The sequence below is a fragment of the Pseudophryne corroboree genome, chromosome 1 (genome assembly GCF_028390025.1).
Source record: "Pseudophryne corroboree isolate aPseCor3 chromosome 1, aPseCor3.hap2, whole genome shotgun sequence".
NCBI classification, from domain to species: Eukaryota; Metazoa; Chordata; class Amphibia; order Anura; family Myobatrachidae; genus Pseudophryne; species Pseudophryne corroboree.
Window position 1 is genome coordinate 685,186,900 of NC_086444.1, and position 18,285 is coordinate 685,205,184.

The window sequence follows — 18,285 nt, forward strand, 5'->3', positions numbered from 1 at the left end:
AAAGACATTTTTTGAGGAAAGAGGATGCCATAATAAGCAATTACGAGGCAAAATCAAAATCAGGGTTAAAACCCAAATCGAAGTATTATCCGTTGGAGTCAAAGGGGAGTAACATCAGCCTTTTTTATGATATGGTAAAGAAAGACCTGTGCGATACAGAACTGAAACCACCCAGGAAAAAAATATGAAGAACTGTGAATATGAAGCCTTGAAGAAGTTACAAAGAAATAAAAATGTAATCATCAAGCAAGCTGACAAAGGGGGGGGATTGGTTGTAATGGACTATGACCTTTATACAAAGGAAGCATTGAGATTATTGGGAGATAGAAATTCATACACACCACTTAAGGAGGATCCTCAGGTAAAATTTGTGGAAGAATTGAGGACCATACTTCTATACGGCTTACGAAATGAAGTGCTAACAAAGGAAGAATACCAATATCTCATGCAATCCAATCCCATAACCCCCATTTTTTACTTTCTGCCAAAAATACATAAATCCCTGACCAACCCGCCCGGTAGACCTATAGTGGCGGGTATTGGCTCTTTGACTTCAAATTTATCCGAATACGTAGACAAGTTTTTAAAGAATTATGTGAAAGATTTGCCATCATATCTTAAAGATACGACATCAGTACTTAATATACTAAAAACAGTGAAATGGAAGGACACATATATCTGGGCGACGGTGGATGTCCAATCTTTGTACACATGCATTGAACACTCAAAAGGAATCGCCGCATGTAGAGACTACCTAGATAAAGATCCATCGTTGACTCCCATTCACCGAAGTTTTATTTGCGAACTTATGCATTTTATCCTCAGCCACAACTATTTTAAGTTTTTAAATCAATTTTACTTACAATGCTGTGGCACAGCTATGGGGACTATTTTTGCCCCAAGTTTTGCAAATCTTTTTATGGGTTGTTGGGAAGAAACACATGTCTACAATTCGGTCGTTTTTAATGAGAAAGTGGTCTTTTATAAACGTTACATCGACGATATTTTAATTATTTGGGACGGCACTTCTGAATCTTTTAATGAATTTTTAGCAGTGTTGGGAAATAACAACATGAACTTGACATTTACCGCAAACACCAACAGTAGGTCAGTGGAGTACTTGGACTTGGTTTTAACAGGGGAATTTGGATGTGTTACCACCAGGAATTTCATTAAAGAGGTCGACACGAACAGCTATTTGCACTTCCGAAGTAACCATCTAGAAAAATGGAAGAGCAATATACCGGCCTCGCAGTTCTCAAGGATTAAGAGAAACTGCACAAGCACAAAAGACTGTGAAGATCAACTGGAGATATATAAGAGAAGATTCCAAGACAAAGAATACCCGGAGCCCATCTTGAATGAAGCAATGAAGAAGACAAGAAGTTTAAACAGAGATGACCTGCTGAGGTACAAACCGAGAGACGAAACGAAGGATGCAGTCGCGTTTATCACCACATTTAATCAACATGAGAGAATAATAAGGAATTCACTAAAGAAGCACTGGAACATCCTTCTGATGGATACAGTATTAAAAGATATCCTACCGCCCGAACCAACACTAGTTTTCAAAAAGTCAAGAAATTTGAAGGACTGCCTGGCACCCAGCATGATAAAGGAGAAACCTAATCAAAGGATCCCAATGCTTAAGTGCCTAGGATCTTATAAATGTGGGAAGTGTATTATTTGCAAATATTTACATAGGAACAGGAAAACTTTCTGTGATATGGAAAATAAAAAGGAATATACTATTAAACATTTCATGAACTGCAATACAACGTCCGTGATCTACCTGTTGGAATGTACCTGTGGGATGAAATACGTGGGCAAGACTAAGAGACCGTTGAAAATAAGGATTCAGGAGCATATCAGAAACATTAAAAATAAGGTCGAAAGCCACACGGTCTCCAGACATTTCACAACACACCATAATTCAAATCCTGAGGACCTTACGTTCAAGGCGATTGAACATGTGGACCTGGGTGAGAGAGGTGGTGATCTTGCAAACAAGCTCTCAAGACGCGAAATGTATTGGATTTTCCAGCTGGGAACACTGCAACCAACAGGCTTTAACGAAGGTTACGAGATTGCACCTTTCCTGTGAGGTGCAGTATCCTCATTTTTTATATAGTCCTGCATTCTTTTATATAGTCCTGCATTTTCACATTTTTAGTTCTCCCATTTATTTTAATAAACTAATCAAGCTAACCTGATCCCGAGTGTTATTGAGCGATCGGATCACCGGTGTAACGACGTCTCACACGTATGTACAGTCATACCACACTGGTACGCCCAACCCCGTCCGATTTTGGAAGCTAAGCAGTGTATTGGGCCTGACCAGTACCAGGGGAGGGGACTACCTGGGAAGATCAGGTACTGTAGTGAGTGACGATAGGACATCAAGCCACCTGGTGGGCGATCTACTAACACTCGGCACCCCTACGATTTAAAGGGTCCTTTGAAACAAACGAAAATGTTTTATGATCCTAATTAGCATTTTATATATCTAATTAATATATAATATATTCACGTGGTCCAACCCCCCCCCCCGAACCCTAGTTATACCTGAGATAGCCCATTTAAACTTTAAAAATATTATTTTAAAAATATTACTGTACTATTAATACTACTGTATTATAATTACAAGCATATACAATAGTAGCTTATGGGTTTTTTAATACTAATAATTCAATATTTTAATAATGACAAATGTTGCTTTATGATGGTAATAGAAACACCAAGATAAGGATCATTACCAAATCTTTTATCTCTTTTTTTCCATATGGAAACGTTACTATGGATACCTCATAATGAAATCAATATGGGTCTCCTGAAACCACATCAAAATGGCCACCGCAATTGCCTTGAACTCTATGGACTTGATATACACGAAAATGGCCGCCATGGAGGAGAGAAACACAGACTAAACACAGAGGAGACAAAACTGAATTGACATCGAAACCAGGTCCCGCCGCCGGCGCATGCGCAGACATGGAGAACGAGTCCCGCCGCCGGCGCATGCGCAAACACACGGACCGGGTCCCGCCGCCGGCGCATGCGCAGAAGCACACAGGAAGTGCGGCGCATGCGCAGAAGCATACAGGAAGTGGGGCGGAAGTGCCCTAAGTCATGTGACCCGCGGCCTCCGTCACCGGAAGTGTGGCGGAAGTGCCGCTATTTAATACATTAATTCATGAAAAACCCTATATATATACTTTTTAAACATATAAACCATTCGTTTTAACTGTAGATGTGCCCCAAATAACACCCATAGCCTGCTGTGATGATTAATAAGTACCATTATGTGTGTATTTTGGTGAGACTTTGAGATTAAATCACATGACCATCTGTGATGTCACTACTCCATACCCAGTATGTAAGGGTATAAATAGGCTTAAGGAATCATTCTGTCCCTACCCTTTGAAGAAGTCATATGTGACGAAACGCGTTGGGCTCCCTGCACTGACCCCCTGCCTATTTTTAAGCTAAGTCTTATCTCCTACCTTATATTTATTCATATATATTTTTATACTTTTTTTGAAAATTTGTACTTTTATCTATTAAGTTTTATATCTTAATAAATTTGAATATTTTTATATATATATTTTTTGGCTGATAAATTTTAGGATCTTTTAATATACATTTTCAAACAACACAAGTCGCCGGTACCCCTATCTCCCACTTCTTCCACAATTTTTAGCATTGCTTCACCAGCATTGCATCTTTAGGGGGTGGCAGACACCTTAAAAAAGGTTATGTGTGTTTTTTAAATGTTTTTACAGTTTTTCTCTTTTTATAAAATATTTTAACGGAATATTGGAATCTATCCCACAAGTGGCGCTGTATATATATTTTTCTCCAGGTTTAAAAGTATATTTAAAAGTTGCTGCAAAAGCCTTGATATAGTGTTGTTGTTTTTTTAAACTCAGGCCTAAAATAACTTCAGGGGCTTGCATGGTGATTTTTTTTGTGACAAAGGAAGCCGCATGGTCTGTCCTCCATTTTGTGTAACCCTCATGGATGTGGAAGGGGGAGGAGCAGCGGCCATTTTTGGAAGGTCAATTTTTTTCTAAATAGCTGATTTTCAGTCTGCTCAGGAATAATCAGCCATCCTTGGTCAAAAAGAAATCACCATTTATGAGTTACCAATGCATTTACTTAACCCATGCCATAGTCAATTACAAATAGATTCAGATGGGGATTAATAAAAGTTAATAGTAAGATGAATATTTGATGTAAGAATGACACAGATATAAAACAAAGTTTTTTTTTCTTCTTTACCTCCACGATTCTGTTAAACTCTGCTTGTTGTAAGATAAGCCATTGAAATGCAAATTAACCTGTGCAACAGCTTTTTTTCCTGGCAGTGAAAGGCCACCTTCACAGACAGTCAAAGGCACATTCATATGCAAATTAGAGGAGTGAATGGGTCTCGGGAAATAGTACTTAGATATAATATTATAATTATGTGTGTGTGTTTATATCAATGTATGTTCTGCAAGATAGCTATCCAATATGAATCATACTATTGGAAGCATTGATTACTAGATTAATTTAGACCTGTATTTTGTGTATTCTGCATATCTACTCGCTTGTTGCCATTAGCATTGATTATTAGATCTATTTTGACCCGTGCTGAAAAATTTGTTGCTATTTAGTTAAAAATACAGAAGTAATATTTAAGGGAGCACATGCAAGCGTGATTTGTGTAAAATAAAGATAGGGAATTTTCGCTGGTCTCTCAGGAAAATCCCTAGAGGTAGGGCCTGCAACGACTACGTGAGTCTGCTAAAAGAGGTGGATCCGTCATACTCGGAGCAGAAGAAGCTGGTGGAGGAGCTTGGAGAACTTCCACCGTAGACTTCTGTGTTTGGTGCATTTTAGGAAGTTTTTCTGTGTTAAAAAGGTCCACAATGGAAGCCAAGTGCACAACACAGGGACGTTTAGCAGTCAGGGTTCAGACTGAAGAGACTTGCAGACCCCGGGGTCTGTTTGGTTAGTAATGTGGGGGAAGTATGGTCCCCACACTGAGACCTTTTGTGATGAATGGACACGAATGACTGTGGGGGATAAAGCACCATTTCCTGGGATAGGTAGCTTTGACTCAGAGGTATTGCATAATCTAAGGCTTAGGATCTGTCTCATAAAATACCAAAAACAGAGGATCAGACACACAAACTGGTTACATTTATGGCAACGAGAGAGAGATATACAGAGGGAATTAGCTTACACAGCTGGTTCCAACACTAGCAGGAAACTGATAGCGACTGGAGAAACAATGGCTACAGAGAATGGCATACTGGTATATGATGATAATAGTGCACTTAATAAATGTATTAATGACAATAAGAGTAAACGTAATAAATGTATTAATGACGATAAGGGTAAAACTGATAAATGTATAAATTCTAACCCGTGCAAGTTGCACCCCATGTTAAACTCCCCTCAGGATTACAAGCAAGAAAGTGAGCCCAGCATGATGTCGGCACTTTCTCTAGCAGCCACCAGACAGAACACACAGGTGGGCACGGCCCAATCGGTAAAGGCAGTAGTAAAGCCCCCTAATGGAGGGTCAGGTGAGGTCGTGTCCACAGGTAAATACGGTATTGTACATTATGCACAGACAATTGCACCTCACATTGTAGATTCAACACAAGATGGTGTAATTGAACTAAATCCTGTCAGGGTGATCACAGTCCCCAATGGGTGGACTGACGCTCAGGGAGTCACTCCCATCAGAGACATTGCTATGCATTGTCCCTGGTCCCGGATGGAATTGAGGACAATTATGTCTGAATTTCCTGATCCCAGGAGAGATCTAGCCGCATGTCAGAGGTTTATTAAAGAACTAGGTAACGCCGCACAACCCACAAACAAAGATTGGCGAACAGTGCTACGAGTATGTTTACCTTCCAACATTGACCCTGCAAAATTTATTACTGATTGTAAATTAGACGCAGACGTACCTCTCACTGAGGAATACACTCAGGAGAATGTACGACAAATCAATCTGCAATTAGGAGTATAATTCCCAACTGTTGTCAAGTGGAACAAAATTTTCTCCATTAGACAAAAAGAAGGTGAAACTGCTTCTTATTATTTCCATCGAGCATTAGAGGAAATGGCTAGATGCACTGGAATCGCGGACATTGAGGAAAGTGTACATCATAGAGAAGTAGCGGTGTCCGTATTAATGGAAGGTTTAAAAGAAGTGTTGAGAACAAGGGTACAGACCACTCAACCAAACTGGAGAGGTATCTCAGTGGCTGCATTAAGGGAGTCCGCTATCGAGCATGACCATAATATCCAAAGAACCAGGGAAGCACAGGGAGAGCGGTTGATGGTGATGATCATCCAAGCACTAGAAGAGGTATCAAATCGACCAAAACCCCAGGCCCCTGGCACATGGAGGAAGCCAAGGGTTTGTTATCTGTGTAAAAGGGAAGGGCATTATGCCAGCAACTGTAACAGCACACATAAAGTCAGACATCCTAGACAAGAAAACGAGCATAGTTATGATAAATGTAATTGCGATCAGGGATCATATATGTAAAATTTTGGGCCGCACCTGTAGTCTACAGCCAGTGAAGTTGATTGTTAGCCTTGATAGTAAACCTGAGGTCACAGTTGATGTAATTGGTAGATCATATGTTGTAGATAAAAGGGCGGCCAGGTAAACTCTGTAATGTATTTTGTTTCCTTGTTTTTATCTCTGACGTTCACCAGCAGAACTACAGCTCAAACGACACATGTCTACTCTGTCTTTTCAGAGGTCTGCCCAACCCCAGTATGTCTTACCAGCATCGTTGTGTCTGGCCAAGAACAAAGGGTGAAGAGTGGAAATACTGGTGGGGGAAGACTGTGCAGAGATACCGACAGACATGTTGGTGTGACAGCCTGATGGTGATTTGAAAATTTTTCTCTTTTTCTATTGTTCTCTCTCTTTTTGTTCTTTTATGTTTTACGGATGGTATGTCACACAACAGTTAAACAAATGGTAATACAAGATTTATGCTCCTTACAGAAAGATCGCTGATTCAGAAAGAATATCGCATCACTGAAGTGTTCGTTTTAGGAAGACTGAGAGGCAGCACTGTTGAGACGGCATCTGAGCAAGAAGAAGAACAACAGGACTAGTGGACAATTATCATAACAATTTTCTTTCCCTTCAATTATTTTCTGTACCCCCATTACAACTCTTTCTTTCTCCTCCTGTAAGATGGACTTGTCCCAAGAGACTGCTTTCCGTGTTTTCCTGTTGACCCTGTTGTTGACCAGAGCAGTCTGTTTCGGTGAGAGTATCAGAGAGATCGAGAAAGGATCTGGAATGGGTTCTGATGATCAGGATGGATTCGTAGAATTCCAAGAGCAACACAATCACCGAGTAAAGGCGAGTATCAGAAAACGATCTGGTAGCCATGACACTAAGAGACATTGTAATGGATTGTTAGCTGAAGAGAATTGTATCTGTAGGAATTGTGAGAACATAGTTGAGGACGGGTGCATCCAGAGATGTCAGTCCAGCCTTAATATCAACATGGACCGTCATCCATTGAGTGACTATCACTCATTAGTGGGTAAGGTTTTAAACTAAACGGAATGCTGGGTGTGCTCACAAGTACCTCAAGGTCATAGAAAGTAAGGACTAGTGCCATACTCTTTAACGATAGATGAGGTACTTGAATTAAGGGGTGGGAGACCGGTGGACAAGAAATTTAATATTTCTAGGCCTCCTAGTTTGAAGCTCCACCAATATCATGTGGATAGGTCCCTAATATGTTTTAACATTTTCAATCCCCGAAAGCCGGGAAATTGGGAAGTGACATGGAACAACCAAACCATGACATTTTCACACAGAGCCGATAGAATGCCCATTGACTCAGAGCTTATACGCCAAATAGCCAACAGTGGAAGATATTTCAAATATAGGTACACTCTAGGAAGTAGGCCCATGCGAGTTGGAGAAGTATCACCAGGATACTGTGCGCATATCATACAGCCTGATACGTGTACTAGACAAATGAGAGAGTTAGGGATAGGATTTTTCACATGGAAGGTTTGTAATATGGTGATGTTATTTTCTGTCCCATATGTCCTCCCCGATGATGCATATTTCATATGTGGGAGGAAGGCGTATAAGTGGCTTGCCCCAAACTCAGAGGGATTGTGTTACATTGGAAGAGTGTTGCCGGAAGTAATGACCATTACCCATGATAAAATGAAAGACGTTCACCGCAATGCTCAAGCTCCTTACGCTCACACCCATTACGAACACATTGTAAAGAGACACCTTATAGATAGGACAGAGCATGCAGCCTCTGATTTTATCCACGAATCCACCGGGATTCAATTCCTACTCGCGCTAGATATCACCCGTACCGCCAGAGGAGTTATAAATTTTAGGTATATAACTGCGCTAGCGAACCTGATAGACAATATCACCGAGATGTATGATGACACCTTCAGGTATACTGGGAGAGAATTGCAAGCTTACAAAACGGAACTGATCCAGCACAGGATGGTTCTCAATTACATCACAGCGGTGACAGGAGGGTATTGTGTCACCCTAGCAACTCAGTATGGTGTAAAGTGCTGTACGTATATCACAAACAGCACTGAGGACCCAACAGAGGTCATAGATCAAAAGATGGACAATATCTTGCAATTGAAGTGGGAGTTCCGATGGAGGCACAACCTTACCCTTACTTCTGTGAGTAATGAACTGACCGGCTGGGTATCATGGTTGAACCCACGAAATTGGTTCTCAGGTTTAGGAGAATGGGCTCAAAATTTTATCGTTACTGTAGGGAAATGTCTCTTATGTATCCTAGGAGTTGTCATAATGATTGGTTTGATATTTAGATGTATTTGGATTTTAATGCATTGCAAGCGCAGTACCAAATTGATGAGTTTGAGGAGCGAGGGCATTGTAACAACAACTGGTTTAATTTATGACCCATCAATCGAGACAATGTTGTGATAAGACGTGATTCCACGGTCCGTTTCTTTCACCCGTTTCTCCTTTGTTTTTCTCCAAGGTAAAAAGACATCCACTCGGAAGAAGATTTTGATGACCCTTCATACAGACCATTGATGAACTTTGTCACAGACACTTGATGAACTTTTAGAGACTTTAACTTTTATGGACACTTGAAAAACTTTGCTTGCCACTTACAGCAAAGATACAGCAATCCGGACAAGACGTCAACAAGACGCCCAAGGACAATCACATACATAATCATATGAATGCATTTATAACGCATGTTTCTTATCTTCATCTCTACGATCTTCAGGTAGTGACACACATAGTCGACAGGTAATATAGGCACATATATTAGCACTCACATATTTTTCCCCCTTCATGTATCATCAACTAATGTGCACCCCATTTGTTGGAACTAAAAGCCGAAAAGAGCTCGGTAGAGTTTGTTAGCCCACTTACAGACCCTTAATACGGGATGAGAAGGATTCAATGTATACTTTGCAATACCTCGAATCTTATTTTAGAACATGTACGGCACGATGATACATGACCCCTCAGACATGAATTTCATACATACATGCTTTTACTATCCCACTAGGTCATACATTTCCCACCTTCTCCTCTCCTCCCTACTCCCAATCATAATAAGATAGTTCATGGTATTATATATTTTTCTGCTTAAATTGTTTAGATAGTGGCAGTTATTGTTGACTGCCAAAGGGTGAACTGTCAAAGTCGAAAAATATCATGATTCATATGCCTTGTACTAACCCCATGCACATGCCCGCTGCACGTGCACACGCTCTGCCGTGAGTGCGCATATTCGCACTTTGCGTAATAGAGCTTCTACGGCCGTGCGCTTTGGCGCGTGGTATGCGCATTTATGGTAGGGTTTGTGAGCGTGTAGCGGGCGACTCGATCATAGCATATTTAACCCATTTAGTGTGTTTTATAGTTAATATTCCCCTAGACAACGTCAGCAAATATGTTTAGTTTAAATGATTCTTGGACAGAGAGATTCCTCTTTACATGATAGGAAGGGTCAGATAAAGGTTGAAAGGTGGTGTCTAGTATCCAGCTGTAGGGTATTTTAAGGGTAACATTTCAGTTTTAGTTAGGAAAAGATCGCTCGCTCCTGCGTATAGTTAAGTACAAAAGTAGTTTATGGACATTAATTGTATTTTGCTGTTTATTACACATGCTGGGGGAATCCAGAGGATACCACCCACTACACTAGTTGGGGAAAGACACAGCCCACCTGTTCAAATCTACCGATGACCTTTGTTATAATGCAGAGACACATTCCTGTGTCCAATGAACAATGAGATTATAGGGACCATTGTATTGTGAATGTATGCTGTGTATATAAAGACCACCATTGCTGGGCCAGTCACTCACTCTCTCTAAAGGCTTTCTCTTTGAATGCTGAGGGCTGGAATCCAGGACGCGCTTGCGAATCATCCCCACGTATGTATATTTCTCTGTAGCCATGTTGTTAGCCATGTTGTTATCCTTATTGTTTGCCATTTGTTCTCATTCTGTTTGCACGTGTTTACGATCATTCGCTATTGTTCATATTAATCTTTGTTATTCTGTTTAGATTTCTATGTTAGTTCGTAGTGTATAACCTGTACTGTTTTCCCCTTTTTACTCTAAATCCTCCACCAAGGTGTTAGAGCCGGAGTGGTTTTTAAATCCAAATAAGGTCTTGCGTTTTCACTATTTACTACAAAGGGATTTTCTTAGCGTCTCAATCGCTCAAACAGCTTTCACATTATCAAGGTTAATAAGCGTTACATCATTGTAGTATTCGATTACTAAGGTTTAGAGTATAAGCATATCCTTACTGTGTGTTGTTAATAAGGTTTACTGTGTATCATTCTGTGAGCGTCCGCGCCGCTCGTGTCTCACTCTCACGGCGTAGCGTCTGCTACGCTAAGTGCTTATGTTTAAAGGTAATATTTGACATTATCACCCTTTATATTGGGGGCCCCCTGCCTGCCATCAAGCACTGGATGCATTAACAAGATTTTAAAAAAAATAAAGTTCTGCTGTTGGAGGCAGTGGGGCAGACGCCCCCCCCCCCCCCCCCATACATACACACACACTCTCTCTCGCACGGTCCAAATAGCCCTGTCTCCATCTCTGCGCTGGCCGGGCACACCTGCACTCACGATCTCAGCTGCCGCGCAAGCACGGCTGCTCCTCACAGAGAGCTCTGATCAGCAGAGCTCTCTGCAGCACTGGATACACTGTAGACAGCAGAGGGAGCTACGGAGTATGTGCAGCAGCAGCTCCGCTCACATGGACTCGTGCAGTGACAATCTCCTCCTCTTCTCTTGGTATGGTTAGTGCTTTATGGTATGTGTGTTTGTTTGTTTGATTGCATGTATGCTGTGTGTGTGTTGTGTGTATGTATGCTACAGTATGTGTGTTTGTTTGTTTGTAGGCATGCTGTATGTGTTGTGTGTGTGTGTGTGTGTGTGTGTGTATATGTATGTATGTATGTATGTATGTATGGTATGTGTGTGTGTATATGTATGCTATGTGCTTGTGTATTAAGTTTTCATCTTGAAGTAGGGCTGTCTGAAAATTCATTTTGGGACAGGCAGATTATATAGACCTGTACTATTGTAACCAGTAACTTGCGTGCCCTTAGATACTAGCAGGGTGCTCCCCTACATCATACTATACGACCTACTGTGTGACAGTGTGATATTATTTAACAATGGACAAATGTGCCTTCTATTTTTTTGTTCAATAATATACACTGTTATTGCCTCTAACAGCTTTCTGCTTGAATGTGTATAATATATATATATATATATATATATATATAGAATCCTCCCCCCCTTGTATACACTATATATAGCCCTCAGGGGGCCCCATTGTCTTAAGTACCCCGGGCCCTGTGGAGCCTTAATCCGGCCCTGCTTCCGCTCCTCAGTCCTACACCCTGAGCAGGTCTGGGGTGCCACAGCTGAGGACATTACATGGTACAAGCCATGGACCAGAGGTATGGACAACCCCACAGCCCCTCCCCCACCCGTGGCACACGCCCCAGGCACCCCCGCACCTGTACCTCCCCCACCGTATCACCCCCGCAGCTGCCCTTCCCCCACCCGTGGCACCCGCCCCTCCCCCTCCCACGGCACCCCCACACCTGCCCCTCCCCCACCCACAGGTACCCCGAGCCTGCCCCTCCCCCACCCACGGCACCCCAGCACCTGCCCCTCCCCCACCCGCAGGCACTGACTTTCCCCCACCCGCGGCACCCCCTCGCCTGCCCCTCCCCCACCCGCGGCACCCCAGCAACCACCACTCCACCCGTGGCACCCCAGCACCCGCCCCTCCACTACCTTTCCCCACCGCCCCTCCCCCATCCCCTCGTGGCACCCCCTGGTCTGGCACACTGTTTTTTTAACTGTACACCTCTCATTTTGTTCTTACAGTTTTGTCACCTCCACCCTCAAAATATTGATAGAATAAGTTATTTTGTAACCAAAATGCAACTAAAACATTTATGTATTCTGTCACTATTCCCTGCTACAACTACTGCAGTCTCTTCCTATCTTCACTGTAATAATATTGCAATATAATTCAGGTTGAACTCGATGAACTACTATTCTTTTTTCAACCTCACCTACTATGTTACTATGTTACTGTCTGGCACTTTCATCTATCACTGTAGCCTTTGATATGTTCATGCACCAGGTTTAATTACCTTTCTCTGCAAAGCCCTCTACAACTCTTCACACATCTTAAACCTCATGCTGAAATATTCTCCCTCACAATCTTTTAGAATTTAGCACCTCATCAACTTTCTTTTAATAATCTCTCACTTCAGTCTACAAAGCATCACCTGGCCTGTTGCTCACCAATTGCATTCCTGCTACACAAGACCAGACACTCCCCAGTCTCTATATGTAAGAATACAATAAACACTATTTACTGCTCACAGTGCTCTCCAAATCTTCATCCTGAGTCACAATCAAACCTTTAGCTTCAGATCTGTCCTTTTACATCAGAGGCGTATCTAGGGTAGAGCGAGTGGGGCACAAGCCCTGGGCGCCTTGGCAGGCCCAGGAGAGGGGGGCGCCGGCGGCGACCAGGGCATCATGCCCCACTCGCCCCCGTCAACCCTAAATGTGAGGGGAGGAGAGCGCAGCGTCTCTCCCTCCCCTCACCGCCGCTGCCAGCACTAGCAGCGCTGCTGTGTCCGGTCTCCGGCGTTAGCCAATCAGAGCTTGCGGGCCGGCTCTTGATTGGCTGCCGGTCCGCGAGCTCTGATTGGCTAGCGAACCGGCGCCAGACAGGACGGGAGACCTGGACGGAGCGGTGAGGGGAAGGAGAGGCGCTGCGCTCTCCTCCCCTCACATAAGCGGCCGGTGAGTGAACGGGGGGTGGGGCATGGGCACAGTGGGGCATGTATCTGGCACCAAATGGGGCATGTAACTGGCACTGAGTGGGGCCTGGCACTGTGGGGCATGTATCTGGCACAGTGGGGCAATGTAACTGGCACTGTGGGGCATGTATCTGGCACAGTGGGGCAATGTATCTGGCACAGTGGGGCAATGTAACTGGCACTGTGGGGCATGTATCTGGCACTGTGGGGCAATGTAACTGGCACTGTGGGGCAATGTAACTGGCACTGTTGGGCAATGTATCCGGCACTGTGGGGCAATGTATCCGGCACTGTGGGGCAATGTAACTGGCACTGTGGGGCATGTATCCGGCACTGTGGGGCAATGTAACTGGCACTGTGGGGCATTGTATCTGGCACTGTGGGGCAATGTAACTGGCACCGTGGGGCAATGTAACTGGCACTGTGGGGCAATGTATCCGGCACTGTGGGGCAATGTAACTGGCACTGTGGGGCATGTATCCGGCACTGTGGGGCATTGTATCTGGCACTGTGGGGCAATGTAACTGGCACTGTGGGGCAATGTAACTGGCACTGTGGGGCAATGTAACTGGCACTGTGGGGCAATGTAACTGGCACTGTGGGGCAATGTAACTGGCACTGTGGGGCAATGTAACTGGCACTGTGGGGCATGTATCCGGCACTGTGGGGCATGTATCCGGCACTGTGGGGCGTTGTATCTGGCACTGTGGGGCAATGTAACTGGCACTGTGGGCCATTTTCAGTGGCCACACCCCTTCTGGAGCATGGCCACACCCTTCTGGTGTGTGGTCACGCCATTTTTCGATGTGCGCACATGCTTCTTTTTGTGTGCTTTTTTTTGGGGGGGGGGGGGGGGGGGGGCATTTTACATCTTGCCCTAGGCTCCGAAAACCCTAGCTATGCCTCTGTTTTACATTAGCTGGAATATCCGTTAATTTTGTCTACCTTTGTGTCTCTGTTTTATATGTACTCTGTCTTTCATAGTACCTGACTGTGGAGCCCTGTGGCATCTTAGAAACCAATAACTTTACATGTGATATTCTTCAGCACAGGGTTCTGCAACCAGAACCAGGTCTGCTGAAGCAAGCTAAGACTCATTACCCGGATATAATAAATTCTGAGTTGGCCGGAGATGCGAGTTCCTGGCTGAATTCGGACGTTTTTTTCAAGCGGCAGTCATGTACAAGGCAAAACCATGCCCTGTAAAGGATTGCCACTTTAAAAAAAAGTCCAAGTTCAGCTGAGAACCTGCACCTTCGGCCAAATTGCACCTTTTATATATATATATATATATATATATATATATATATATATGTATATATATATATACACACACACACATATATACATACATATACTGTGTATATCAGTGACGTCCCTGGTGTGTGTGTGTGCGTGTGTATATATATATATATATGTATATTTATACATATATAACCTCATGACAGTGCAGAGGCACTCAAGCGTTGTTGTACTTATCGGACCCTTGTGTTGTTATTCTGAGCTGAGTGCCGCACCTCCAAGCTTCTATATATGTAGTAATGGCCTGTGTGGTCACAGGATATTGTACCCTGGCCTGGGGGTGGTGAGTGGGTATGGCGAGTGCGGTGGTTTCCTGTATATGTATGTATGTATGCTTTTTAAATGAATGCCCAATTAAAACATCGGGTAGAATCTCTGGGAAACCACCGATGCCTGTAAGTTCCAAGATATTACATTTGCACCTTTATGTATTTGATATTCTTACTTTCTTGTGATGATGCCATGAAACCATTCAGGGATTCCATTTTCTAAAAACCACTGTGACTGTGTTTCAATAAACCATTTTACAGATGGTTTGTTCTCTTCCATTTCTTCTTGAAACACCACCACCTAGAAATACAGAACAAAATTCTTACAATGCAGTTTTTCCAACTGAAAACTATCCATGGACACTACAAAATTATGTTATGTATCAAGTTACTGGCCTGTAGTAACTACTTTACCTTTTCATAAAAGAGCAGTTCTACAAGATATACAGTGTAGTCTTAAAAAAAATAAAAAAAAAAAAATATATATATATATATATATATATATAAAATAATGTTTGATAGACATTTTAAGGTAGTTTAGATCAGCATATTTTCATTTAGGGTGTTTCTTTGCAATGTCATATTGCCTTTGGGGAGGGTGATGTGTTTATGGAGTGTTTGTCATTTGTGCCTTGTTCCTGAATCTGTGTAAAAAGACCTTTAACATTCAATCTATGAGGGGGGCGTCAGTGAGACACAGGGACGTAACTAGGTGTGTGCGGAAGGGGCACCGCACATAGCGCTGCAGAGTAGGGGGCGCTGTTGGCAGCACTTCTCAATTTCCTGTTTTAATTACTTTCACTTGCTGCTTCCCCTCCTTTTTGAAGCCCAGCATCTCCTGACCTCCCTTGTCTCCTACCCCCACCACTTGTGTCACTAATACCTATACAATATTTCTTCTGAGTAGGGTGTTTGATTAGAATTCAACAGGTTATAGGGTTGAATCCTGGGTGGGGCAGTATATTGAAATATGTCATGTAAGAAAGGGTATTTTAACTGAATAACAACGAGCTCTCAAGTAAAGTGCATGAATGTGGTATAAAGAGGATTTGTGTCCATATCCATTTTCTTGCAGTGGTCTATAAATGTGTGTGTATAATATTATACAAATAAAAAAATGTGGAAGGGGTATCATAGCATGGGCTTTCTTTGGGATCAATCTTGTCATGCCCCTTACCCACGAGGCATGCACCTTATGTCCCTATTGGAAAAATGGGGAGCGGGGGGCACCAATTCTCTCGCTGGCACAGGGCACCAAAAAGTCTAGTTATGGCTCTGGTGAGACAGCAGACTTTTATACAAGGCTTAACACGCCTTCTAAGACATCACTGAGGTTAATTCTGTACAACTGAAAAACAGCAGTGTGTCTGCAGTAGTGTATGGATATGAATATTCTGATGACAAATTGTCACAACGGAGATTTAAAAGTGGCGATATGTAAAATTCTGATGAAAAGCCGGGAAAGACCTAGGACCCCAGATGCATTTAATTGTTCACTGCTTATAAAATACGGATTGGCTGTGTGTGTGTATATGTATATCTATATATATCTATATATATATATATATATATATATATATATATATATATAGTAGTGATGTGCACCGGACATTTTTCGGGTTTTGGTTTTGGGTTCGGTTCCGCGGCCGTGTTTTGGATTCGGACACGTTTTGGCAAAACCTCACCGAATTTTTTTTGGCAGATTCGGGCGTGTTTTGGATTCGGGTGTTTTTTTTTTTTTAAAAACCCTAAAAAAGCAGCTTAAATCGTAGAATTTGGGGGTCATTTTGATCCCATGGTATTATTAACCTCAATTACCATAATTTACACTCATTTCCAGTCTATTCTGAACACCTCACACCTCACAATATTATTTTTTAGTCCTACAATTTGCACCGAGGTCGCTGGATGGCTAAGCTAAGCGACACAAGTGGCCGACACAAACACCTGGCCCATCTAGGAGTGGCACTGCAGTGTCAGGCAGGATGGCACTTCAAAAAAATACTCCCCAAACAGCACATGATGCAAAGAAAAAAAGAGGCGCACCAAGGTCACTGTGTGACTAAGCTAAGCGACACAAGTGGCCGACACAAACACCTGGCCCATCTAGGAGTGGCACTGCAGTGTCAGGCAGGATGGCACTTCAAAAAAATTGTCCCCAAACAGCACATGATGCAAAGAAAAAAAAGAGGCGCACCAAGGTCGCTGTGTGACTAAGCTAAGCGACACAAGTGGCCGACACAAACACCTGGCCCATCTAGGAGTGGCACTGCAGTGTCAGGCAGGATGGCACTTCAAAAAAATTGTCCCCAAACAGCACATGATGCAAAGAAAAATGAAAGAAAAAAAAGGTGCAAGATGGAATTGTCCTTGGGCCCTCCCACCCACCCTTATGTTGTATAAACAGGACATGCACACTTTAACGAACCCATCATTTCAGTGACAGGGTCTGCCACACGACTGTGACTGAAATGACTGGTTGGTTTGGGCCCCCACCAAAAAAGAAGCAATCAATCTCTCCTTGCACAAACTGGCTCTACAGAGGCAAGATGTCCACCTCATCATCATCCTCCGATTCCTCACCCCTTTCACTGTGTACATCCCCCTCCTCACAGATTATTAATTCGTCCCCACTGGAATCCACCATCTCAGGTCCCCGTGTACTTTCTGGAGGCAATTGCTGCTGGTGAATGTCTCCACAGAGGAATTGATTATAATTCATTTTAATGAACATCATCTTCTCCACATTTTCTGGAAGTAACCTCGTACGCCGATTGCCGACAAGGTGAGCGGCTTCACTAAACACTCTTTCGGAGTACACACTGGAGGGAGGGCAACTTAGGTAGAATAAAGCCAGTTTGTGCAAGGGCCTCCAAATTGCCTCTTTTTCCTGCCAGTATACGTACGGACTGTCTGACGTGCCTACTTGGATGCGGTCACTCATATAATCCTCCACCACTCTTTCAATGGTGACAGAATCATATGCAGTGACAGTAGACGACATGTCAGTAATCGTTGGCAGGTCCTTCAGTCCGGACCAGATGTCAGCACTCGCTCCAGACTGCCCTGCATCACCGCCAGCAGGTGGGCTCGGAATTCTTAGCCTTTTCCTCGCACCCCCAGTTGCGGGAGAATGTGAAGGAGATGTTGACGGGTCACGTTCCGCTTGACTTGACAATTTTCTCACCAGCAGGTCTTTGAACCTCTGCAGACTTGTGTCTGCCGGAAAGAGAGATACAACGTAGGTTTTAAATCTAGGATCGAGCACGGTGGCCAAAATGTAGTGCTCTGATTTCAACAGATTAACCACCCGTGAATCCTGGTTA

The 18,285-nt window shown here is 43.1% G+C and overlaps 1 protein-coding gene and 1 pseudogene across 1 annotated transcript in view; one reads left to right on the plus strand and one right to left on the minus strand.

The window, feature by feature from the left end:
- Positions 1-18,285, minus strand: part of HSH2D (hematopoietic SH2 domain containing) — a 244,086-nt gene that overhangs the window by 131,469 nt on the left and 94,332 nt on the right. Inside the window, exon 2 of the mRNA XM_063914759.1 lies at positions 15,136-15,260. Within this exon, the coding sequence (XP_063770829.1) occupies positions 15,136-15,239 (104 nt within the window). The 5' untranslated portion in view covers positions 15,240-15,260. The remainder of the gene's footprint in view (positions 1-15,135; positions 15,261-18,285) is intronic.
- LOC134952903 (5S ribosomal RNA) lies at positions 2,266-2,385 on the plus strand (annotated as a pseudogene).